Source organism: Bombyx mori, chromosome 13 (genome assembly GCF_030269925.1).
Source record: "Bombyx mori chromosome 13, ASM3026992v2".
NCBI classification, from domain to species: Eukaryota; Metazoa; Arthropoda; class Insecta; order Lepidoptera; family Bombycidae; genus Bombyx; species Bombyx mori.
In genome coordinates, this window is record NC_085119.1 from 2400604 (window position 1) to 2426661 (window position 26058).

The 26058-nt window shown below is 41.6% G+C and overlaps 1 protein-coding gene across 1 annotated transcript; it reads left to right on the forward strand.

The window, feature by feature from the left end:
* Positions 1-9170: 9170 nt before the first annotated feature.
* LOC101746907 (proton-coupled amino acid transporter-like protein CG1139) lies at positions 9171-25694 on the forward strand. Its single transcript, XM_004927925.4, has 9 exons — positions 9171-9354; positions 16348-16473; positions 18926-19076; positions 20572-20693; positions 21710-21794; positions 22717-22961; positions 23430-23642; positions 24391-24560; positions 25441-25694. Exons 1-9 carry the CDS (start codon positions 9335-9337, stop codon positions 25683-25685), a joined length of 1377 nt encoding a protein of 458 aa, XP_004927982.1. The 5' UTR covers positions 9171-9334; the 3' UTR covers positions 25686-25694.
* The last annotated feature ends 364 nt before the right edge of the window (positions 25695-26058 follow it).

A 26058-nucleotide genomic window follows, 5' to 3' on the forward strand; every position in this document is an offset into this window, starting at 1 on the left:
GGTGTTTTGGAGGGCACGACGGAGGCTGCGGATGATCGCGCTGCTGGAACGGTGGCCACGGCGGACGACGCAGCAGTTTTACTCGCCAGTATAGGCGATGCGGGAACGGCAGGCACGACGGAGGCTGCGGTGCTCGATGCAGAAGCTTTGCACGCAGGTACAGGCGACGCAGGAGCAGCGAGCTCGGCGGAGTCCACGAGAGGGCTCGCGGTGTGATCGGCCTTGAAGGCCAGAAACTCTGAGGCGAGCTGTGGGTGGCGAAGTCGGAGGAATTCCGCGAATACAGCGTCCATGATCGCTGAGTGCCCGGGTGGGGCGGCCCCGGGTCTTGAAAACACTCGCCTTGCGGCGAGGCCCCAACTTCTCGGACCTGAGCGGTTCTATTGAACACAGGTGGCGATACGGCACGATTACTACAGGACAAAGAAAAAACACAACAAAACGGAAATAACAAAAAGAAACAGAACAATTAAACACTTCCAGGAAAACAGTTTGTCGGCAGATGTACCACGAACACAGAAACAACAAAAGGAAACGAAACAAATAAAAACTTCCAGGAAGAGCACTTAGTCGGCAGATGTACCACGAACACAGGCCGCGCGAACAATGGCCGGGCTAACAAAAGCCGGGCGAACAAAGACCGGGCGATCGAGTGGTCGATGAGCACGTCCGCACGTGGCGGGTGCCTCTATCGGAATGGATCAGAATATATGGACGCGTGTGCACTCTATAAACATAATATGATCTGTGTCCTTCTCCGCAGCGGTCGGTGATAAATCATGGCATTATGTCAAAGTGAGTACTATCTCATAAGTCAATGAATTATTTCGTTGCGCTGTCTAATATATCAATTGTCATTACCTTACAAATACAAAAATACCTTTTTTATTTTTTATTGCTTAGGTGGGTGGACGAGCTCACGGCCCACGTGGTGTTAAGTGGTTACTGGAGCCCTATAGACATCTACAACATAAATGCCACCTTGACATATGAGTTCTAAGGTCTCAGTATAGTTACAACGGCTGCCCCACCCTTCAAACCGAAACGCATTACTTTACGGCAGAAATAGGCAGGGTGGTGGTATCTATCAGGGCGGATTCACAAAACGTCTTAACACCAGTAATGCCTGTAGTAGCACCTGTTACTTCACTGGTTTTTGGCCTAATTTACCGCTCAAATCTCGCTAATCCTCGCTCCACGTAAATGCGTATTTCCCGTTACACACTCAGACGTACTAAACCAATGTGAATCGAAATTATTAGTTCAGTACATTCATTAACCGTTCGCAACTTATCGTGCAAAACAGATGCGATTGAAAACTAGAAAATCCAGTGTAGTGCCGACGTAAAATGTTTATTGCAGTGACCATGATTTCTAAAATATTACGAGGATTTCCCTAAAATTTTTACGTTGATTCAAAAATAAATTATTTTGAATAAAATCAAGACCTCAATGGCCTTGTCTCTCGAATGCCTCATATATCGGGTGTATGAAAAATGTTCCTTAAAACGAAAACGGTACTTATAGTGACAATTACGAAGAGAAGATCTTCCACCGAGTAGATGATGCAGGTGAGGTTACTTAACAGACCGACGACAGTGCAAATGTTATTCGGAACAATCTCACAGCCCACCTTATGTTAAGTGGTTACTGGAGCTCATAGACATCTACAACGTAAATGCGCCCCCCACCTTGAGATATAAGTTCAAGGCCTCAAATATAGTTACCACGGCTGCCCCACCCTTCAAACCGAAACGCATTACTACTTCACGGCAGGAATAGGCAGGGAGGTGGTACCTACCCACGCGGACTCACAAGAGGTCTTATCATCAGTAATTACGCAAATTATAATTTTGCAGGTTCGATTTTTATTACACGATGTCGTCGTGGCCTAATTATCTTGTAAATGTCAATAGGCTTCTCTGGGTTTTATTTATTTATTCTTTGATAAGATTAGTCTTCTTATGGCAGATTAGACTATGACAGCTATGACTTTAGTCTTGGTTATTCGTGACACAATACCACTAAAACAAGTTCCAAAATACATATGCTTTAGTAAAGATTTTTCTGTAAATAATACGTTAAAATGACTTGGGCATGGAACCTTAGTCCTCGACAGAACGAGTAGCCTTTTGCATTATGTACCGGGCTCACAAAATATAAACTTACTAAATACCAGTAATATTTTTGGTTAGTTTACAGAACTTCTAATGTGTTCGCCTCTAAGCTGTTGATTAATTTATTCCGGTTTCGGGAGCATTCCTTTAATACCCTGCATATGAAATGAGGACGAAAAGGCTTTGAAATACATATATGTACATACATTTGAAAAATGGTATCAATAAGTACTGGAGATGTACACGTGTAGACGGAAAAAAATTAATAATTTAATATATGTTTAGCATTTACGTTGTTAGCCATTTAGTTTCATTATTAATTACTAGGCGTATTATAATACAAATTATGAATACAGGTAATGATGATACATTAAAGTATTTTCTTCGGTTTTCACGAGACGTGGACATAATTAAAACGACTTTTATGGTTTAGTCTTGCGGTTTTTAATGTATCTAAATTATTTCTGACGTTTCCCATAGACGAATATCACGTCCGTTAATATAATAACAATAAAAAATGCAAGAGCTCTCGTTATGATCAAAATACCAATCAAATCTAACAGAGACAGGCCATAAAACAAAGTAAAACATCTTACTATGTAATTTAAAAGTTTCTTCCAAGGGCTGATTTTATTGCAGACGTGTCACGCAAAATTCGTGACGGACATTTTTGTTCTAATGGAAAAATTCTGAAAGTTCTAGAATTGTTTTTTGCTGATATTAAGGTACGAGCTCGCTGTCTACCTGGTATTATGTGGTTACTTGAGTCCATAGAGAAGAGAGACAAGGTGAATGATGCTATCCACCTTGAAACACAAGGCCGAAATCTCAGCTGTATTGTACAACAGCTGTCCCACCATTCCATCAGATAAATAAGTTTTAGTAGTTCGCATAGGAAACGGATAGTTTTGGAACGAAGTTCCTTATGGGACGATGCAGAGAGGTACCCTAACCGGGAAAAACGTCCGTAATGTAAGATTTTTATTAGTTTTTTTTTTTTTTGTTTTCCTACCTATGCTGATAGCCTTGAGAGGCTACTTCAGCTTCACCCTAACGTTAGTAGGTGAGCTCGCGGGGCTCAACCGGAGAGTTGCTAACACTGACCCTAGCAAGAGCAGTGCTTCGCTGAATCTACCACCGGATCGGAAACGCGACCCACTGAGAAGATCCGGCGAGAAACTCAGTGGGCTGTGTCTATGGGTTAGTTCGCTCGTCGAGCCCTTCGTCGCAAGCGACGGGTTCGACGAGGACGGTGACCGGTGCTTGTGGTGCCTAAAAGCACCGTTAATGGATCAGGAGGATCCGTAATGACGTGCTTTGGGCGACGTCGACGGTTTACCATTCGGTCTACTGGGTCGGGTATGTAATTTCCAGCGGCTACGATGAGAGGGTTCTCATGTCGTGCCGCCTTCTCAAAATGGCGCAGCGATGCCGACTGTAGATACTTACTAAAAGAGTCGAGCTCCAGGTCGTCGTGGAGATCCACATTCCTAAGGAACCAAGGCGCTCCGACGGCTATCCTGCAGAATCGTGATTGAATAACCTGAAGGGATTTCAAGTGGGTGCGGGCTGCGTGAGCGAATACTACGCTTGCATACGTCATGACGGGGCGTATACAAGTTTTGTAGAGAGTTACCTTATTACGGAGGGACAGTTTGCTTCGACTACAAAGCATTGGATAGAGTCGTCCTAGAATAAACGCGGCGCGGTCGCGTACCGTTTTTATATGGGGACGGAATGTCATCCCTCTGTCGAGGGTGACGCCTAGATATTTGACCTTCGAGACCCACGGTATGGGCTGGCCAAAGAGAGTGATGGGACTAACGGCGGAGGTGTTTGCGCGCCTACTACGGAGTGGGATGCTCGAAGTGATGTTCGGAGGGCGACCCCTTTTGAAGAGCACCGCTGCGCTTTTCGTGGGGTTAATGTCTATTCGCCACTTCCGGAACCACTGTCCCATGGTGGCTACTGCGATCTGGAGTCGCCGATGAAGCAGCGACATCTTCCTACACGAGTAGTAGATAGCCGTGTCATCGGCGAAGAGCGCTAGATGGGTCTCCGGAGACCGGGGTATATCATTGATATACAAACTAAATAATAACGGGGAGAGCGCGGAGCCTTGCGGGACTCCGGCGGTCAGTTGACGGGGACGAGAACGAGTTCCCTCTACTCGATATCGAAACGAACGGTTCGACAAGAAGTCTCGTATGATGAGCACGAGTCTGTCTGGCACTCCCATGTTGTACAGTTTATAAATTAAACCGTTGTGCCAGACTTTGTCGAACGCCTTCGCGATGTCGAAGAAGAGGGCGCCGGTCGGGATTTGTTTACGCCTATTTAGTCCTATCAGAATGTGCTCCGTGAGGCGGTGCACTTGTTGTACGCACGAGTGTTTAGAGCGGAATCCGAACTGTTCGTCTATGAGAATTTTGTTCGCGGTAACAAAATCCCAGAGGCGTTTCCTAAGGATCCGTTCGTAGATTTTTCCTATCGTCGAGAGGAGACTAATCGGACGGTAACTAGAAGTTTCGTTTGTCGGTTTGCCCGGCTTATGTATACCGATAACGTCCGCTTCTTTCCACACCGCGGGAAAGATGCAGTGCGTCATAGCGGCATTTAAAATTGTAGCCAACATTGCTATCAGTTGGACTGGCAAAAATTTTAGCGCGCGGTTGTGGATGCCGTCGGAGCCTGGTGCCTTCCTAGGTTGGAGGTTGTGGATCGCGTCTCTAACTTCGTCCGTGGTAATGGGGGGTAACGCGTCCGAGGGCGGCAGGGAAGCTCTGCGCTCGACCTCCCTGTCGACTAACTCGGTGTGTTCGGGGTCCGCGTGTTGAGTGCTGGTGGTGCACTGCTCTTGCAGTGCATCGGCCAGCAGCTCAGCCTTGTCATCGTCATCGAATGCCGGTGGTTGGCCTGAAGGGCGTAAGAGGGGAGGCATAGTAGCGGTAGTTTCGGATTTGAGAGTCCTAGCTAGTCGCCAGTATGCTTGGTGGGAGGGCGCGAGTTGTTCTAAATAACTATGCCAATTATCGTTACGCGCGTCGCTTAAGCGAGAGTGGACTTCGCGTTGTAGACGACGCATCTGAATCCGGTTTGAATGCGTGGGAAGACGATCGTAGGCCCGGATTGCCGCGTTCCTAACTCTTAAGAGATTCCTAAGATCGGGGGACAGTCTGATGCGGTGGAAGCTGTCCTCCACATCGACTTCTTTAGAAGATCTAATGATCGCGGAAGAGATGTGATCGGTAATGATGTTTATGGATTCGACGGTGTCCTCGGGGGATGGATTCGAATCCGGGCCGTAAGGGAGGATTGGCGGAGCGGCGTCGGCTAGGCACGTGCCCAGCTTATTCCAATCCACCATGGTCCTCGTAACAGTGACTGGGTTGTGAGGGCGACCGAGCTGCATAACGACAGGTCGGTGGTCTGAGTCGAGCTCTGACATTGCTTCGATGGAACGCAAGCGCAGAGTTACGTTCCTAAGCAATGCCAGGTCTATAGTGCTCGGACGGAGCGCGATGTTATACGGATAACATGTTGGAGTTGGGGGACCGACTATTTCAAAGGTGAGGTCGTCTATAAACGCGTCGAGACGCCTACCGTTAACGTTTGTACGATGGCAGTTCCACCTAGTGTGGTGGCAATTTAAATCGCCTGCCAGGATGACAGAGTCTCCCATGCCGAACAGTGACTCGATGTCACTGCTCAGGAGGGGCTTGTCCGGGGGGAGATAAACGGATGCGATGACGATCGGCTGGTGTCCCGTCAGCGAGATACGGCACACTGACGCCTCGATATGTGAGAGCGAGGGAGTATCGAGAGGGACAACGTGCAGGGCCCGCCTATAGTAAATGGCAGTCCCGCCTTTGGAGGCGGTGAGTCTGTCATTCCTAACCATGACGTAATTCGCGACTTTCGGGTCACGACGCGAGGGCTTCAGACAGGTTTCCTGCACTAATAGAATATCTACAAGATTGTCGCGGAGGAATTCAAAAATTTGATCGCGTTGCCGCGCGAGTCCGTTAGCATTATAGAATGCTAACGTAAGGGAATACGGTTTTTCTCTACCTTTTTGCGCCATTGGTTACCGGTAAAGATTTTATAACGTACGCGACACGGACTCGTAGACGTCCATGTGATCGAAAGCGGCCGCGAGCCGCTGTTCGGGGGTTACCGACCTACGTATCGCGTCTGCGAACGATCGCAGACGGTCGAAGTTGACCGCGGTGACGAAGTCACGCACGAGCGCGAAGTCGTTGACGGCGGAGGGTTGCGGGGGACGGAACGCGGGCGCGGGGCGAGGTGCGAGCAGGGGCTGGGGCGCGGGGCGTGTCACGAGCGGGGGCGGGGGTGCGGTTTCCGTTCCCGCCTTCGTATACGGCAGCGGCTTTTTCCACGCCGAGACCGTGGGAACTGCAGCCGGCACGAAGGCGGGTTTCGGCACTGAAGGTGCCGAAGTCTTTGGGCCGACGGTTCGCGGAGCTGGGTGGGTTGGGCGTTTTCGCGGAGCCCTGGGACATCCACGGTAGTTCGCGGGGTGCCCTTGCTTAAGGCATAGGACACAGCTGGGAGGTTCGGTCGCGGTTTCCCTATCTCTAACGCAATCTAACGTAGCGTGATCGCCGAGGCATTTCACGCAGCGGGGGCGCGCGTGGCAATTACGCGCCGAGTGGCCATAGAGTTGGCACCTGTAGCACTGCCCGGGAGTGCCACGCTTGTGGGGGGCTTCGATCGAGATCCCGGATAGGCCGCAAATTGTCGTGAGACATGCGATCTTCTTTTTGGCCTCCGGGGTGGGTTCTAACGCCACGAGTATCATATTATAGGGCTGTTTGCCCCGCCCGCTGTGCATCCGGTGCACACTAACTATCGGGAGGGCCTGAGCGGTCAGATCCTCCTTAATGTAGTCTATTTCTAGCTCCTTAGGGACTCCGCGTATTACTACGCGGAGCTCGCGGTCCTCCTGAAGAGCATAGGTGTGGAAACCTATGTTCTCCTTTCGGAGGTATGCTGAGAGGGCCCTATGGTCGCCCGGCGTTGCGACCTTGATCTGAATCCCATGCGCGACGTTACGCGCATGGGTGTAGTTGATTTTATTTGCCTGAAGGGCCTGGGAAACGCGGTTCCACGCAGTTTTTTCCTGGAGAATCAGCGGGGGCGGGGCAGCTGCTTTAGGAGCGGGCGCGGGCTTGGGACGCGGCGGCGGGGTTACGCGGCGAGCGGAGTCCGACTCCGGTGTCACGACTACCTGCGGGCGGGAGGCGGTCGCGGATTTTGTTTGCTTCGTCGTGGAGCTCCGGGACTCCACGGCGCGAGTACGCTTTTTACCGCGCGTTACGGTTTGGAACCCATCCGAAGTTCCAGGCTGAGGGCTTGACGCGGATTCGAAATCCATCTCCGATTCGGTATCGGAGCCTGAACTCGAAACGATCGAGGTCGCGACGGACGAGACGCGCGATGACGTAGTCGACGCGGGCGCGGGGGTGGGGGTAGCGCTAGGCGCTTCGTGAGTCGCATCGTCGGAACGTGCGCTCGAACTTAACGCGGCGGCGGGGGGCGCGCGGCGTGCCTCCGAGCCACGTTTGAGATACGCGGCGACGGACGCGGGGGGGGAGGGATTGCCACGGGCGGCCCTATACTCTAGGTACTCGGCCCTAATTGACGGGTACCTATCCCGGAGGAACCCGACAATATCCCTAACATCTTCTTGCTCCATTTCTTCGGTCTTCTTGCCCGGGGGGGGCGGCCCCGGGACTTTTGTTGAACTCGCCGAAAGGCGAGGCCCCGGATAGGATTTGTAACCCCCCTGTGCTGCAGGACAGCAAGGAGCAGGGGGGGGGAATGCCTATGCCGTGAAAACGGCAATCGGCGGGGAAAAGGAAAGGAACCCGCTCGGGCTGTATAGTGCTACAGCAGGCAGAATCGCGAGCGGGGGTCTAGTCTTGAAAAAGACTGTTGTTTTGGGAAGGGTTAGGAAATCGCTAGCCTGTGAGTGCCACAGGAAGCCTGATCGTAGCGATTGGTTGCCTTGAAAAAGACAGTTGGTATGAGGTGGGTATTCACGGTCACAACACTATCACGCACAAATGTGTATTCCGATGCGTAGGTCGCAAGCGACCAACGGATTGGAAGGCACGTTCACACACAACCGAGTCGTAAACGAGAATGTATTCACGGTCACTAAACTGTCGAGCACAACTGTGAGTTCAGAGACGTAGCTCGCAAGCGGGCCACGGATCGGAAAGCACGTCCGCGCACGACCGAGTCGTGAGCGAGAATGAATATTAGTAATGCACACAGTGTACGACTTAACTTTGTAATAACGTACAAAAAATAACATATTTTTTTTATTATATATATTTTTTATAAACCGTTGTGAATAAAATAAAGTTGATAACTTTGTAAAGTAGCTTTTTTTTTTATCAATAAAAAAATCATAATAAAAATGTATACCCGAATATTATTTTCTTTATACCTCGAATAGAACTCAAAATTAATATTTTTCTAATAAGGAACTTCGTTCGTATCCGGTGTCCCACGACACCACACATCTTTTTTTTATCTAGCATTTATATGAAACGAATACAGACGCCTATGTGCTAAGTACGAGTTTTTAAACATGACGCACGAAAACAATAGAAAATTCTTGAATTATTTTTGATTAACTCTCTAAAAGGCCACGTACAGAACACATTAATATAATTATTATTCTATATTGTTTTACATCTGTGTTTTTTTAGAGCAGATGCTAAGAATATTTTATTATACGCAATGAATGACTTTCACAAACATAACTCTTTATTTTTACCCTATCTCTAGTTAAATATGAAGAACATTTTACTATTATTATGTTATTAAATTAGATTTTATTTTATTAATAAATTAGACTACCACCTAATTTAGCATGTCGGTTATTGTTTTAATGAAAAATTATTGAATTTTTGATTAATGAAAAAAAAAGCTTAAATGTTAAATTAAAAATGGATATGATGTGCCGTTTTAAAATGGGTACGCGCATGGTCACCCTATTACACTATTAGGATTGCGTTCTACAGATAATGCCAGTCTCGTCTCAAAATTGTTAGAGAGCAGAACGTGTTTAAGTACGTAAAATGTGTTATTCGTTCATTGCAAATACGACTCAAACCTTTTAATTTTATGAGTGAGTTTCTAGTGTATTGTGATTACAATATACGGCTGAGAAATCATTTAAAATGATTTCGGAAAATTTTAGGTTTGTTTTTTTTTATGTTATTTAATATTTGTTTAAATAAACTATCTATTTATTCACCTCCACTCCTTCTCATCATTCGTCCAGTGGTATTCTTATTCTATTTTTTTATTTCAATATAGTAATAATTAGAATAGTCGGGTGCGTATACATATAACCCAGCTTACATACCAAACGCGTTCTCCTAACTATGCCACCTGGGAATATACGGACAAAAAGAAGATATACGTGTGTATGAACAAAAAATAATCTTGTTCTCTCGGCCTTGATCTCACGCGATCGCTTCAGCTGTGACGGTGTTTATATAAGTTTAAGAAAAAGTCCTTCAGTGGAAAAGATACATTAAGAAACGTCTTATCTCTTGCCATCATCGTCTTGAAACAATTAAATAATAAATTTAACGTTGATTTACTATTACTACTACTACTACTACTACTACTACGACTGGTGGTAGGACCTCTTGTGAGTCCGCGCGGGTAGGTACCACCACCCTGCCTATTTCTGCCGTGAAGTAGTAATTAATATGTTTCGGTTTGAAAGGTGGGGCAGCCGTTGTAACTGTACTTGAGACTTTAGAACTTATATGTCAAGGTGGGTGGTGCGATTACGTTGTAGATGTCGGATGGACGAGCTTACAGCCCACCTGGTGTCAAGTGGTTACTGGAGCCCATAGACATTTACGACGTAAATGCGCCACACACCTTGAGATATAAGTTCTAAGGTCTCAAGTATAGTTACGTAAGTTACGTTACGTTAAGTTACGTTAGTAAGTATAGTTAATATTATCCAGCTGTGGACGAAAAAGCCGGTTAATAGTATGTACGGTCATTTAATATCAGCACCCCTGACTGATGTCGGTTACTATACATATATATTAATCGAAGCAGTATACAATATAGCATTTATTTTATGATTTTCAATATTGTAAATGTATTATTTCAAGAAAAATATTTCTTTTTAATATTAATAATAATTCTTATGCATTCATTATAAATGAAATGTTAACACAAACAATATGCAATATATTGTTGAAAATTGATTTTTATATGAGTTTATTTAAAAATGGCTGTAAAATTTGTATTAACCATAATTATATTATTAATAATTTAATGAATCTTTAAAATTATGATAAATGTTTACTAAATTTACAAACAGATTTGGCTCTCAATTTTTTTAAATCGTTTTAAGTTTCATTTTAGGCTCTTTGGCTGATAAGTTTGCCGACCACTGCACTAGCGTACATTGTATGTAATGTACAAGTAAATCGAGTGTTGTGTAAATCACACACAAAGTAAGATACTACAATTCAGACTATAATAACTACTATTCCAGTCTAAAAGGAGGGGCAGGCGCTTCGCTCAACGCGGGCGATGCCATTTACGACAACCTTACTCTACTTAACGGTATCATTTCGACGCATTTATGGAATCCTCCCACAGACACAGCCCACTGAGTTTCTCGCCGGATCTTCTCAGTGGGTCGCGTTTCCGATCCGGTGGTAGATTCTGCGAAGCACTGCTCTTGCTAGGGCCAGTGTTAGCATCACTCCGGCTTGAGCCCGTGAGCTCACCCACATGTTATGGCCAAGCTAAAATAGCTTCGCAAGGCTATCAGCATAGGTAGGAAAAAAAAGGAATGGAATTCGGTGCTACTTAACACAAAATGTCAAAAACCGCCGATAATTTAAATAGCTAATTAAGAAGACACACATTAAAAACACTTTTCACCTTAAAACCTTAATTAGACAGGCTATTAGAAAACTCGATTTGTAGCACATGCAATAACACTTTGAAATAGCTTTTAGCCGGTGCCCGACGGAAACCCACAAACGGTAATTAAAATGTAATAATGTCTTATCCAAACTCAACAAGTGAAGGATTAACTCAATAAAACCGCTTTCGCTTATGTTAATTAAGTGCGGAACGAAATAATAAGAAATGACGACTCAATTAATTAACAATTTTGTAGGTTGTTTTATATGAATATTATTCTTACTAATTGCGTTCATTCGTATTGAATTAAAATTAAAAAAGATAAGGTTTTTTTAGGTTGTACATGTCAATAACACAAAATGGCATGTAAGAGCTAGTCCTTTTTTATTTTTTTGTTCCTTAGATGGGTGGACGAACTCACAGCCCACCTGATGTTAAGTGGTTACAGGAGCCCATAGACATCTACAACGTAAATGCGCCACCCACCTTGAGATATAAGTTCTAAGGTCTCAGTACAGTTACAACGGCTACCCCACCCTTCAAACCGAAACGCATTACTGCTTCACGGCAGAATTAGGCAGGGTGGTGGTACCTACCCGCGCGGACTCATAAGAGGTCCTACCGTCCTTATATATCCTGAACATAGAAAGTTTGCACGAAATTTTGAAATACCTGCGCTGGCGCTATGACCCCAAAGTGGGTCTTGGCCTCCTACAATAAACGTTGTCATTCATCCCGGCGCTGCGCAACATCTTGCTAGTCCGACACTTGGAGATCACGTAAATTTCCTTGCACAGCGTCAGACCAGCGGTATTTGAGCCTCCCTACGAGGCAGAGTCCCTCCGGTACATCCGCGTACAGCCGTTTCACAGCCCGATCCTGCTCCATACGCACTACATACCCGACCCATTCGAGCCTCCGTGCCTTCATCTCCCCCAGAATATTTGGCTAACCTAAAAGCCTCTCCAGGTCTTTGTTTGTCCGGATGTGCCAAGAACTGTAACCGATCAATAAACGACAAGAAAATTTTGAAATACAATAAGTTAATCATTTTGCTCTCGCCACCGATTCTATTACTACAATGCTACATCAATTAATAACTGTAAATGAAAAGCCAAGCAAATGTAATTGCAATTAAATCAGGTAATGAATTTTCATATTTAGGGGCTCAGGTGCAGCTGCTTCGCTAATGCATCTACTAATGGATCGAAATCGCGACCCGCTGAGAAGATCCGGAGAGAAACTCGGCGTCCCTCTTTTTGCCGATAGCGATAAAATAAGGAATTGATAAAACAACAGAGCTTTTCTAATTAACATACAACACATCAGCACATCAGCTTTTTTAATATGACAATGACGTATATTCGTGCTAATTAAGCAGTACAGTCATGAGCAGTAAAGAAGAAGCACAATAAAGAGAGACTCCAATAAACAGTCTAAAAGTAAATTAGATCTAATTTTCTGAAAGCGGAATCAATTCTGCAGACAAATGCTTTCGTTTGATTTAAAAAAAAAGAATGAGGTAATTTAAGTCAAGGTTGTCAATATACTTATGTTCAATTAGATTTCAAGGTAAACAACACGAACATTATTGTGCATAATAATGTACTTCGCTACGCGTCCAAACAATAAAAGACATAAAAGTTTGTCTTTTATTGCTTTTATATGAAAACATTGTCACACAAAAGCTATGATAGGCAACGACTTCCCTGCGTCCCTTACATTCCTGACGTCATGAGCGACGGTAATCACCTAAAACCAGGTGGGCCGTATGCTCGTCTGCCTATTACAGCAAAAAAAAATTGCGTTTTTACCCCTATAACTGATCTCTTCCAGACTGAGAAGAAGAATTATTTTCTTCTGGAAGAGGATCCCATATCTGATTATTTTCGTGATTCGAAAAAAAATCCATTCGCTTTATCTCATTTTAGGATTTGGGAATCCTAAAAGATTGGGCATGAACGTGAAAAATTAATATTGCATGCAATGCAAAAAGTACAAAAACTCGACCAGCTAAGTTTGCACTTCGCTGGAATGCGGCGCGGCGCCCCGACCGCTTCCCCGCTCACCTTCCCGCGATCGCCCTGTCACGTCAGTACGTTAGCATCTTTGTCGCCGCCACGCGTCATACGAGTTTTCGTCTCCCTATCCGTTGAATTTTATTTTTTTTAAGTGTTCTTGCTAGTTTTTTTGTTGAAGTTTAGTTATATTAATGGATTATTTTTTTGCTAAGTTTTTGTTGAACTGTTGTTACTGAACGCTTAACGTTCATTTTTTTACTTCGAGAGGATTGTTGTGGGCAACAAAATGAAAGGAAAGGTGATACACAGTAAAGGGAGAAACATAATCCTGAAAAAGAAACATAAAGGAAAATTATTACTGAGCAATTGGGATACAAATTTAAAAAGTTCAAGAACGCCTGGGTCTTAATACAAAAACCCGATATCGCTTTATTCTAATACACCTATGTATAATATATTGTTAAAAACAATAAATGCAAAGTAAAATCTAACAAACATTTGTTTACATTTTTAAAGTCATAGCGAATCCTTTTTTCAGACCATACCTATGCGGCACTGTGACGTATTCGATGCGAGGTGCAAACTTAGCTTGGTCGAGTTGTATATTGTAAGCCCGGTTTGCTCTAACACTCTGCCTATTTTTGTAACAAGCAGTCATGCGTTCCGTTCTGAATGGGGAAACAGCCGTTATAAATTTTAATTGAGATTTAGACCTAACATCTCAAGATCAAGGGCGGCATTCACGTTGTGGTCTATAGGCTCCGACAACCGGCTAACAGTAGGTGAGCCGGGAACTCGGTCATCCATAAATAAATAAAATAAGAAATAAAATCAATAAAAAAAGCATGTATTTCCTTAGCCTTACTTTCCATTTCAAATGTGGTATTGGTCTGTAGACTAAGTTTCTGCACAGAGATTGTTCCACAAAAATGCGCTTGGAAAGGAACTTTCTTGTTTGCATCTGAGCTGAAGAATACTGGAAGCCCTCTAGTGCTGATGTTAAACCCCTTAATTATATTTTAAGGTATATTTCAGAAATAATATTATGCTTTAAATGCGTTAGTAAGGCGATTTATATAAAGCATCCCATAAAATTGACAAATTTTCTCACACAGAATATTTCAATCGGTGGTAGCTGGTGACGACAATTAAAGGCCAATGACCAATTAAGGGCAACGGAGACCGTATTGAATGAGCTTCGTATATTGAACCGTATAGTTTGCTTATTAATTTACAAATTAATATACAATTCAGTAATAAACGTTTGATATAATAGAGAAAAGCATTCCTTTTAAGAGTGTTTACAAAAAGACTAAGTATAATAAATAGGTGTACCGATTGTGTCTGTCTATTTATTCAACCGCACGACGATAAGCCCCTCTTTTTAGAAACAATTGATCCAACCTAAGAGGAGCTTCCATTATCTGTTTTCTAAAATGTAGCGCGTGACACCCCTAGTAGAATTTATTGAAATTTATTGGAACACCACAAATAATGAACAACAGTAAAACAAGGTGACAAAATAAATAAAAAAATACCTATATAAAAAAATTAATTTAATTGAAGTTCTCTACCATATTGATTTAATATTATTTTCAGTTTGGCAGTTGGGTGGCTTGTGTTAAAGCCGGAACCAATACAACGGTTATATTATTTAACAACATATTTTAGGCATAGTTATAGTAAGGTCTATTTTAGTTTTTCATTAGTTCATTTGTCGACGCGTTTACAAAGGATATTCGATTGGATACCTACAAATTGGAATCATTTTTATCAATGCGTATGTACCGATGTACCTACCGATTAGGTCCGCGAATAAAAACAATCCTTAGCCGCGAATATAGGAACTGGATCGCAGTTTTTTAATCCATGAACAGTGAAAACACGGATAAAGAGCTTATGCTATACGAGTATAATATACAATATGTTGATATTTATCTGTTCTTTTTTTTTTAATATTTATTTTTTATCAAAGCATACTCAATACAGTACCTACTCTACTCTAATTCTCATACGTTCCCGATCCTGCGGAAAGAATGGAAAGCAGTCGACGTCGCCCAAAACACGTCATCTCGGATCCTCCCGATCCACTAACGGTGCTTCTAGGTACTTCAAGCACCGGTCACCGTTCTCGTCGAACCTGTCACTTGCGACGAAGAGCTCGACGAGTAAATTAACTCTCAGACACAGCCCACTGAGTTTCTCGGATCTTCTCAGTGGGTCGCGTTTCCGATCCGGTGGTAGATTCTGCGAAGCACGACTCTTGCTAGGGTTCGTGTTAGCATCGTCGTCAGGTTTGAGCCCCGTGAGCTCACCTACTAGTTACGGTTACGCTGGAATAGCCTCTCTAGGCTACCAGCTTAGGTAGGGAAAAAAATCTAATTCTCAGCCAATATATTAAAGAACAAAGAAACATGGAGCACCTACTAATAAAAACTGCAATATACATTTGCCCTGACACACATCTATTGAGACGAAACAATCAACTAATTAACTTCCATTGCCGGTCAATTTGAGTGCACTAATACAGCTCATTGAGAATTCTTCAAGAAACGAATGACTTATGTAAATACACCAATAGTCTGTCCAATGGACATGGATAAAAAAGGATCATAAAAGAGAAAGTGGTCATCTGATCGCAGATCCGCCGACATCGGAATAACGACGCAAATAAAACCACTCAAAGATAAAATTCCTAGGTTAAAAATCACGGAATGCAGCTTAAAATGTTAAAATAAATCTAATCTATGTGTAAGAATTAGATAGCAACGATATATCAGTCGAGTACCTTGGAACGTATTCATATCCAAGGTACGATCTTCATCTTATTTACAATCATGAAAACACTGATGTTGATAGTTGTTGTTAAAATGGGTAGATTTTAATAACAATAGCAATATGAGGATCGTTATAAAATTCGTTAAATTGAGTCCTTAATTAAGAGATATTAAGCGAGCTATTGAGTAGATATTATAAGAGATATCAGTGAATAATTTCATGTGGGTACCATGCGTTTTCAAGATATTTTCTTCTTCATACGTTTCAAGTTTGTAATAACATCTCCTTTACGAAATTTCTGGACCTCTAACACGTATTTTCTTAACCTACATATTATATTTACTATTAATTTGCTTAGTGCGCCTTTACCCCTGACATTGCTGATATCAGGGACATAGGCGATTGGCGAAGCCTAGCTAATTATGTTAATAAGCCATCCGTTAAGGAACCAATTAAAGTTGTTACTGAAAGTACTTGGTTTGCAGTGTCAGCGGCAGCAATGAGGACATGCCATCAAAAACCCAGTCAACGATCACGCTCGACAGAAAAGATGCTGTTGTGGAAAATGACTACAATCCTTTTGAACACAGGACGTTAGAACACAAGACATCGTGAGTACATTCTGGGTAATGATTTGCAATTTATCAACTAAATCTAGCTAACTATATTCGGACAAGTGCAAGTTCAATGCGAAGGTAATCAACCATTTATTGTTGAGAGTATTGAAGAGTATTGAAGATTATTGAAGAATTGAAGTTGAGACTATCGTGGTACGAAGCTGGCTGCGTATAACCTATATTTTTCTCCCGTGGTTTGTATGTTTATTTATCTATTTATTAGAACATCACACAAAAAGTACGCGACCGACATACTCGAGTACTGGTTTATATTTCTTTTAGCTTTAAAGCAGGTATGGACAATCTTTGACATGACAATGTCGAGGGCCAAACTTTAGCGTGCAAATACGTTCACGGGCCGCGTTTAAAAGTGCTTAATGCATTTTAAAGATAGACATAGATATTAGACATGAAATAATACGACAAACACAAGATATTGCAAACTTCTAACATACACTCCTTGATAAATTCTCCTTCGGCAAATGGTTTTAATGCCTTTGCCAATTTTGGGCTAACTATAAAACTAGCTTCCGCAACATTACCAAGTTGTGTTCCTTTTTTATGAAACATTTTTTTTTTATTGCCCTTGTAGGCAGACGAGCATACGGTCCACCTGATGGTGAGTGGTTACCGTCGCCCATGGCTTTCAGCAATGCCAGGGGCAGAGCCAAGCCGCTGCCTACTGTTTTTCCAAATTTGTGGTAGGCTTCTTGATTTTGTCTGTTCTTAATTGTCCTGTTAGTGAGTGCAGGGTAGCATGGTTAGTTGAGTAATGCCTCTCTATAATGAATTCTTTCATTATTGAAATGGATTCATTACACAACGAACAAATAGGCCTACCATTGTGCAAGATCAAAAAGAATTTTTCAGTCCATTTTTCTTGAAACTGACGATCCCCTGTACCTTAGATAGGTACAGGGGATTGCCTTTTCGTTTCTTTCTACCAGATATCATTTTTTTATACATTTCGTTCAATAAACTTAATAAAAAATTATAGTTAGTAACCGCTCAAGGTGCACACAGTCACAAAGCAAGTTGACGGTTGAGCATTTCGCTAGGATATCGCCTGTCCAAGCTATCACCTCGGTAGCTCAAGCTCAAATAGAACTGAAGTAAACTTCTGTTTTTTCCTGCCTATTCTAGTAACCTTGAGGGGTTATTCTAGATTCGCCGAGCGAGTAAGTGAACTCACGGTGCTCAAACCGAGTATGTTGCTAACACTGGCCCTAGCAAGAGCAGTGCTTCACAGAATCTACCACCGGATCGGCGTTCTCTTGCTTCCTCTTCTTATATCCATGATTTACTATTTTGCACCATGCTACTGTTAAAACTCAGCTATGCCTACATGAAGCAATATTTATCATAGAGTACCCACAGCGTTCGTGCTAGAACTAATAGTCTACTGAAACCTTAGACGTTATAATAAGCCTCGCGTTGTAATAGGCATCGCGTTGCAGTAGGCCTTGCGTTAGAGTAGGCCTCGCGTTGTAGTAGGCCCCGCGCTGAAGTAGGCCTCGCGTAGTAGTAGGCCTCGGGTTGTAGTAGGCCTCGCGTTGTTGTTGCCTATATTATATGCTTTAAAACGAACCGGATTTATGAAATATAAATAAAACACTTATCTTACAACAAAACCAAGGTTTGGCTTTTGTGCGTATGAAATCTTAAGTAGGTACGTCATGTGTATACCATAATAATAAATATTATAATAAATTAAACGGTGTCTTGCCGTGTTTATGCCGTAAGTTGCATCTTAATACCCACTGTTCTTTACTTTTCTCTTCTTTATTTCTTTACTTTTTTAACATTATATCGACGCTTGAAAAGCAAACGTGACTAAGCGACAATGCGTGAACTTTACAATAGATTAATTTCAAGGTGAAATACCTGAAAAAAATTATATTTTAACGAATCTAGCTGTAGGATTGAAATGATTTTAATAAACCTAGAATTTTTTTTTTTTTCGCATCGAATATGGTTATTGCCTATAATTTATGTACAAAGCAGTTATTGTCGCTCAGTCACGTTTGCCTTTCAAGCGTCGATATGTATTTAACATTCTTCAACTACCTATGACGCCAATTCGCAATTAAATTTTCGATAACCTTATTTGAAATGTGAAAGCTACGCGTAAATACATTTGTTTGGCAATAGCAAGAATTAAGTGATTTAAAGACTTATTTGATGACTCTTTGTGTCCAAATTTTCGTTTTAGGCGTAGTGGGCGTTTTACTTAAGTAATATGTAAACAAACATCTCAATAAAGTCAGTATCGATTCGTTTTGAGGCGAATTCTTACGTAAATATTTCTAAGCTAGTGACTTTTGGGTCAACGAATACTATAAAAGGCAATTCAACAGATTTCAAAATGACAAGCGCAAAAAATTCGTTCTCCGACTTAAATGTTGAATTGTCAAATAATCGCAATAATAATGGTTTCATTTTTCAGAACCATCGGAGCTTTCTTCCACCTACTGAAATCTTCGTTGGGATCAGGTATCTTAGCGATGCCTATGGCGTTTAAGAACATAGGTCTCATTCCTGGGTCTATAGGAACTGTCGTAGTGGCTGTTATAGCCACGCACTGTGTACATATCCTTGTAAGTTTCCGCTAACCAAAGTTTCCATAACATTTATATAACGATTTTGCTTATTATTTTAGTCCGATTTTGTTTATTTATAATTAAATTTTATAATGTTTTTCACATACGATAAAAAAACGTTTTGCGCAGTTTCCTTTCTGGACACCTTTATGATATTTTATTCTATTTTTGTGGCGTGAGGCTTAATCGTCGGTTAGCAGTACACAGGCTAAGTCAGGGACGTGGTTGGTTGCTTCTAAGAGCTCCACAATCACCCTTCCTTCCAAGGGTCCGATCAATTTCACTGGGATCGAGATTCGCAAAGCACGCGTTCTTACGCAGTTTTAGTCTTTACAATACAGTTATTTGATTAGGCCTAATTTCGGGCGAAGTGAAAAAATTGTGATGATAAGTTTAGATAATTTTACAAGGTATTACCTATTTTCTAATCTACCACCGGATCCGAATCGCAACCCACTGAGAAGATCCTGCGAGAAACTCAGTGGGCTGTGTCTATGGGTTAGTTCGCTCGTCGAAGTCTTCGTCGTAATCGACGAGTTCAACAACGACGGTGACCGGCGCGTCGAGCGTTTAATTTAACATGTTTAATACGTGTTTTAAATGTAAATACCTGAGGTGATGTCGTATCAAAAACATTCTTGACAACGTGACTTACTTCGTAAAGAAAATAATTCCTTTGTGAGAAATTTATGTGGTTTCCATCCACATACTTCAGCTGCGCTTGTTTGCTTCAAACTTATCCGGAGTATCCTTATTTATTTTATATATAGATGGTTAAATAACGTATTCGAATTTCAGTGCTTAAGAAATATTGTATTTTTGGTCTTTTTTAACATCATGAGAACGCTTTTGGCCGCACGTCATTACCGATCCTCCCAATCCACCGTCGTAGTCGAAACCCGTCGCTTGCGACGAAGGGCTGGACGAGTGAATTAAACCATAGACACAGCCCACTGAGTTTCTCGTCGGATCTTCTCAGTGGGTCGCGTTTCCGATCCGGTGGTAGATTCTGCGGAGCACTGCTCTTGCTAGGGATAGTGTTGGCAACACTCCCGGCTTGAGCCACGTGAACTCACCTACACGTCAAGGAGAAGCTGAAATAGTCTCTCAAGGCTATCAGCATAGGTAGGAAAAAAAATCTTTTGGCCGTTATAAAAATACTTTGTTCCCCATAGTTACTGATAGGGTTGCATAAGCCCGCATGGATAGGCACAATTATTCTATCTATTGTTGCCGCGGATCAGTTGTTACTGTCTATGGACTTCGGTATACTGTTAGTAACTCGTTCGCTCATCAATGCAGTGAAAAAATGCTCTAAACTAAAAAAAAAATACAAATTAAATAAATCTTATTAATATTAATTTTGTTGCGAGCAAAGCAAAGCACGTCAGTTATTAGTAAGAATATTTGTTTTCTATTACTCCACACGCTAAACCAATTAAACCACGAATAACTTCATCATTGCGAGTTTTTTCTTACATCTTCTTTTTAGGTTTCAACATCCAGAGACGTGTGCAAAGCGACGAAAACACCATCTTTAAGTTACACGGACACTTGTGAGACTGTCTTCAAAATAGGACCTAGAAAATTACGGCCCTATTCCCTGCATGTAAGGTAAGAGCGTTTTATTTAGATTAATAGCAATGAAAATTGTAATTATAGTCATTTTAAACCTGATAATAATCTAACAACATTTAATTGTCATGGCTGATGCTGAGTAGACACGGGTAGGTACCACCATCTTGTAGGACGCAGCCTCTCTCGGCTTTCCAGCTTACAGCAGCTGGCGGAGTTCTCTCCACATGTTCCAAAGTTTATGATAATAACGGATCGATTGACAATGTATCGCGTTAAATGTTCATCGTTAAATGTCTATCGCGACAAGCTAGCTCTGGTTCAGTGTCCTGGATCGCCAGTGGATCAGCGTGGGCTGCCGCTGGAGATGACTGACGTAGTTTTTTTTGTTGTCAACTCCGTCGGTCAAATGTCTTTGGGTGACCAGGTGACTAGCGTTGGTTACTTACAGCGGTGTATCATCCCGCCTCTTGGTTATGTAAGGTATATTACTAGGGTTCGGATTATTTACTAGTGGTAAGGTGCAGGTAAGTCCGCACTATCCTGCCTGTTTCTACCGTGAAGCAGTAATGTGTTTCGGTTTGAAGGGTGGGGCAGCCCTTGCACTATAAAAACTGACACTTAGAGCTCATGTTTCAAAGTAGGTGACCGAATTAACGGTGTTATATCTAAGGATACCGGTGACTAGTGGACAGGCCGTCAGCTAGTTCATCCATCCATAATAGGTCGCTGTTCCATATACATATGATATACATATATAAATACAATACGGTATTGCGATACTTGCATGATTGCACTACGATACGATACGATACTGCTATGATACGACAATTCATCTACTAAGGCATCCACCTTTTTTTTTTTTTTAACGCTGGGGAATCCATTTACGGATACCCGGTCGAGGGGGGTAACGGACCGGGCTATGTCGGACTAAGGCATCCACCTATAGTCCACAACAAGTTATTATACAACCTTTCAAGCCTTTTTAAATAACACCCAAACCAATTTGCTCTAATTACACATGACCATGTTTCTTTGTGACTTTGTTTATTCAGATATTTCGTGGATGCTGCAATGGCTGGAGTCTGTCTCGGCGGGACCAGTGTGTATGTTATATTTATAGCATCTTCATTAAAAGACGTAAGATTATAGTATAATCAAATATAAAACCTCACAATATATTTTCAAATCTAATAAGCATAAGATAACGACATTCCAGCAATAGTGTATTTCAGCATGAGAGGTAGAAGGATGGCATTTAATTGACCCAGAGCTCATATCTCAAGGTAATTGTGAAGTATAGTGCAAAGTCACCGATATAGGCATCTACTGTTAACAACATTTCCGCATAAAATCACGTCTAAAATCACTTAAGCAATTCACATTAATAATCAAATATAAGTTTGAAATGCGTTTAACAAATAAAATAAATTTATAAGTGTAAGCTTAGAAAATATAAGTTTGTTTATAAATTGCGAAAGCTACAAATGAATCCTTACTGATAATTTACTGCTAAAACCCGATTTTTGTACAGCTTAGAGAAAAAAATTATATTTAAAATAACTGTAATACTTAAAGGGCTTGCTTTCCATTATTAAGTGCATTACCATAGCTAGGTAATGCACTTAATATTTAAGAACTATTATAATTTCAAATGAATTTGTATAAAATAAAAATAGAGACATAGTATACAGAGAGGCTTCGAAGTACATAACCTTTAAGGATAGCTCAACAAAATGAAAATAATGCAATACCTCAGAAAATTTTGCAACCTATAAAAGCTTCAATAAGACGCACGTTCGACAGAGGTAACAAAGGCTTTGGAATGAACTCCCCTCGACGGTATTTTCCGAGCGCTATGACATGTCCTTCTTCAAACGAGGATTGCAGAGAGTACTTTATGGTAAGCAGCGGCTTGGCTCTGCCCCTGGCATTGATGACGTCTATGAGTGACGGTGACCACTTACCATCAGGTGGGCCATATGCTCGTCTGCCTACAAAGGCAATAAAAATAAATAAATAAAACCACCCGTCACCAACTAATTCTAAGTTCTTTTCGCAGATCTTTGATCACCTGACTCCTCAACACATCTTATCTGTTGAAGTCTACTGCTGCATTCTGCTTCTGCCGTTGATAATAATTACCCAAATACGATACCTCAAATTCCTTGTTCCGTTTTCTTTATTTTCCAATTTATGTCTAATCGTGACATTCGGCATAACATGCTATTACACGTTCCACGATATTCCTACGCCTTCAGAAGCAAAGTTAGTCGTTGATATTTCAAGATGGCCGTTATTTTTGAGGTGAGTTTATCGAATAGTCTTAATTTGTCATACACTATCACAAATCTAATTTTAACCGTAGGCAGTTCAGCTCTCGGTAAAGGGTGGGGCAGCCGTTGTAACTATACTGAGACCTTAGAACTTATATCTCAAGGTGGGTGGCGCATTTGCCTTGTAAATGTTTATGGGTTCCAGTAACCACTTAAAACCAGGTGGGCTGTGAGCTCGTCCACCCATCTAAGCAATAAAAACAAATTACCTTGCGCGCGCACTTAGTCGAGGGACCCAAAAAAAAGGTAGTTCAACTCTGTCAATGGCTAGTGTCCATAAGTGACAGAAAGCATTGTCACCTTGACAGGCATCTATATATAATATATATTTTTTCGTTTATTTATTGGTATTGTATTAATAACTCTGTAGTTTAAAGATCACGAAAGCAAAAAGGTTCAGTGGATTATTGCAGTGTGATTAGGTTTTAACCTGTTTCAGTACAGCGATATTCGCAATGGAAGGCATTAATGTAGTGATGCCGGTGGAAAATGAAATGGCAAAACCGGAGAAATTCCTCGGCTGTCCTGGTGTATTGAACTTCACCATGATATTTGTGGCAGTATTGTATGGTGTGGTCGGTATATTCGGCTACCTTAAATACGGGAATGAAGTCATGGGAAGCGTGACCATAAATTTACCGCAGGATGAAATGTAAGGATAACAAAACAATTTTAATGATACCGTTGACAGAGTAGCGTTAATAAAAATAATCACAGTGTAATAAAATTAAAATTACGTAAATGGATGAATGAGACCAAAGCCAAGCAAGTGTGAAGTGGTTACCGTCTAGTGGTCATTGTTCCAAGCCTATCTATGCATTAAAAAAATCGTCAATGCCGCCAACCTTGAGACAAAAGGCCTGCTTTCTACGATATAAATACTGCCCCACTCTTTAAATCGGAAAGAGTGATTATTTTACGGATGGTTTGGTAATAACGACATTCGAGTTAACAATACGCCCATCTGAATTTACAACATGCGGTATCTCACATATTAACCCACAGACACAGCCCACTGAGTTTCTCGCAGGATCTTCTCAGTGGGTTGTGTTGCCGATCCGATGGTAGATTCTGTGAAGCACTGTTCTTGCTAGGGCTAGTGTTAGCAACACCTCCTGGTTTGAGCCCCGACAACTCACCTACACGCTAGGGTAACGCTGATATATCCTCTCAAGGCTATCAGCATAGGTAGGGGAAAAAAACCGTACTAATACGATACGAATGCACCAGACCTCTTATCCTTTGGGCCACCATGATTCGCTAGTCCACTTCAAGCAGATCTTCTGAAATTTTACGATTTAAATCGCAATTCACCATTATGCTTATGCAATATACTTAGACACAAAATAAAAAGTTTATTTGATCCCACATACCATCGTTTGATACCATCATTATTTCAGACTAGCGCTAATAGCAAAATTTTTGGTGGCTATAGCAGTATTCTTCACGTACTGCCTGCAAATGTACGCGCCTATGGATATTATTTGGACTAGACTGAAACCTCATATTGGAAGCGGCTATCACAATTCAGCCCAAATTCTACTAAGGACTCTTAGCGTTGTTTTGACGGGTAAGTTTTATTCTTAGGCTAATGAGCCCCTATACCTTAGGTATTCTTTGCCCCTTCTTAATTGCATTAGAAAGGTTAAGCCGACGAACCATCGGTGTGCTTAGTGCGCGTTTTTAAAGTTCTCGATGCCGTCAAAGTTAAACTCTGGGACGTATGCCTACGTTTGCCGTTAGGGGTGCTGTTCCAACTGCATACAAATTTGAGTTAACTTTTACGCTATCGAGAACGTGAAAAAACTCACACTAAGCACACACGTGTTAGGTAGTTTCTGGAAGCCACATGCACCACAACTTGAATTTGATACATTAAGTTGAAGTACGCTTGATTGAATTAAACTTTCCACATTAATACCGAGTTTCAAACTGAGTTTCACACAAAATTAGTCATCCAAACGAACACTATGCAAAACAGCTCTTAAAATTCGTATTGAAATTTTAAACTTGACCAATTCAATTAAAGGTGCTTGATTTCGAATTGCGAATGGAATGAACCAACAAAGTTTAAAACTCATTCAAGTAATAATAGAATTAATTGAATTCATTCGACTCATTTAGAGCATCAGTCTAAAACTAAATGACGTTACGCATGCTGTTTAATTTTGATGATTGATTTTCATTTAAAAACTGGAATTAAGTGTGCCTAAAACATTTATTTTATTAAATTGTTCTAATTTTTTTCTCTACGCTGAGACTCTAGGTGGACAAAAAATCTAAAGTCTGAACCAGATAATTAGAAGTGCTTACCAAAGTTCAAAGTTACCAAAGTTCCTTGACATACGAATTCGAAATCTCTGAGGGACTTGTAATCAATCTACAGAACTCTCAATTTTGTGTCTAAAAATCTACATATATTATGATTTAAATATGTTTTATCCTTCCAGTGGTACTGGCAATAGCTATACCCGACTTAGGACTCCTTATTGGATTGGTGGGAGCCATCTTCTTCTCGACCCTCGGTATACTCATACCAGTTATTGTACAAACAGTACACAAATGGAACAAAACGAGCCTAGGTTCGTATTTGTTGTGGAAAAACGGGTGCCTACTTATAATTTATTTCATCGTTCTGATTTCCGGCTGCTATTCAGCTGTGAGAGACATTTTAATTAAATATAGTTCAATGTGATTAATTAAACTCTTTTGTTTCATTTCCCTTTACCATTTTTTTTTTTCGCTGCTTAATGATGAAAGAATTGGGATATAAAATTAAGAAAAATCCACTAGTCATTCAATAGCTCGCTAAACCACATAATCAATTTTATGGAAATCGGTATCAAAATATGTATTTTTATCCCGGGCAAATCTGCGAGGGGAAACCAGTTGAACACTAAATAAGTACACTTTTTATCTCGCCTGATATCATATAATACTAGCTTTTGCCCGCGACTTCGTCCGCGTAGAATAGTTACTTTGGCACAACGCTAAATTTTACCCGCCTCTTACCACCCAACCTTAATATATAGGCATAAGCTGTCGGAGACTTTTTCTAGATCTTTTAA

What these genes read in the sequence shown, in the direction of transcription:
- LOC101746907 (XM_004927925.4), top strand. Translation starts at nt 9,335, where the DNA reads ATGATTTCGGAAAATTTTAG. An exon ending in ATGATTTCGGAAAATTTTAG is followed by an intron (nt 9,355 to 16,347) that starts GTTTGTTTTTTT and finishes CTTGGTTTGCAG; the next exon opens with TGTCAGCGGCAGCAATGAGG. An exon ending in CCCTATTCCCTGCATGTAAG is followed by an intron (nt 20,694 to 21,709) that starts GTAAGAGCGTTT and finishes TTGTTTATTCAG; the next exon opens with ATATTTCGTGGATGCTGCAA.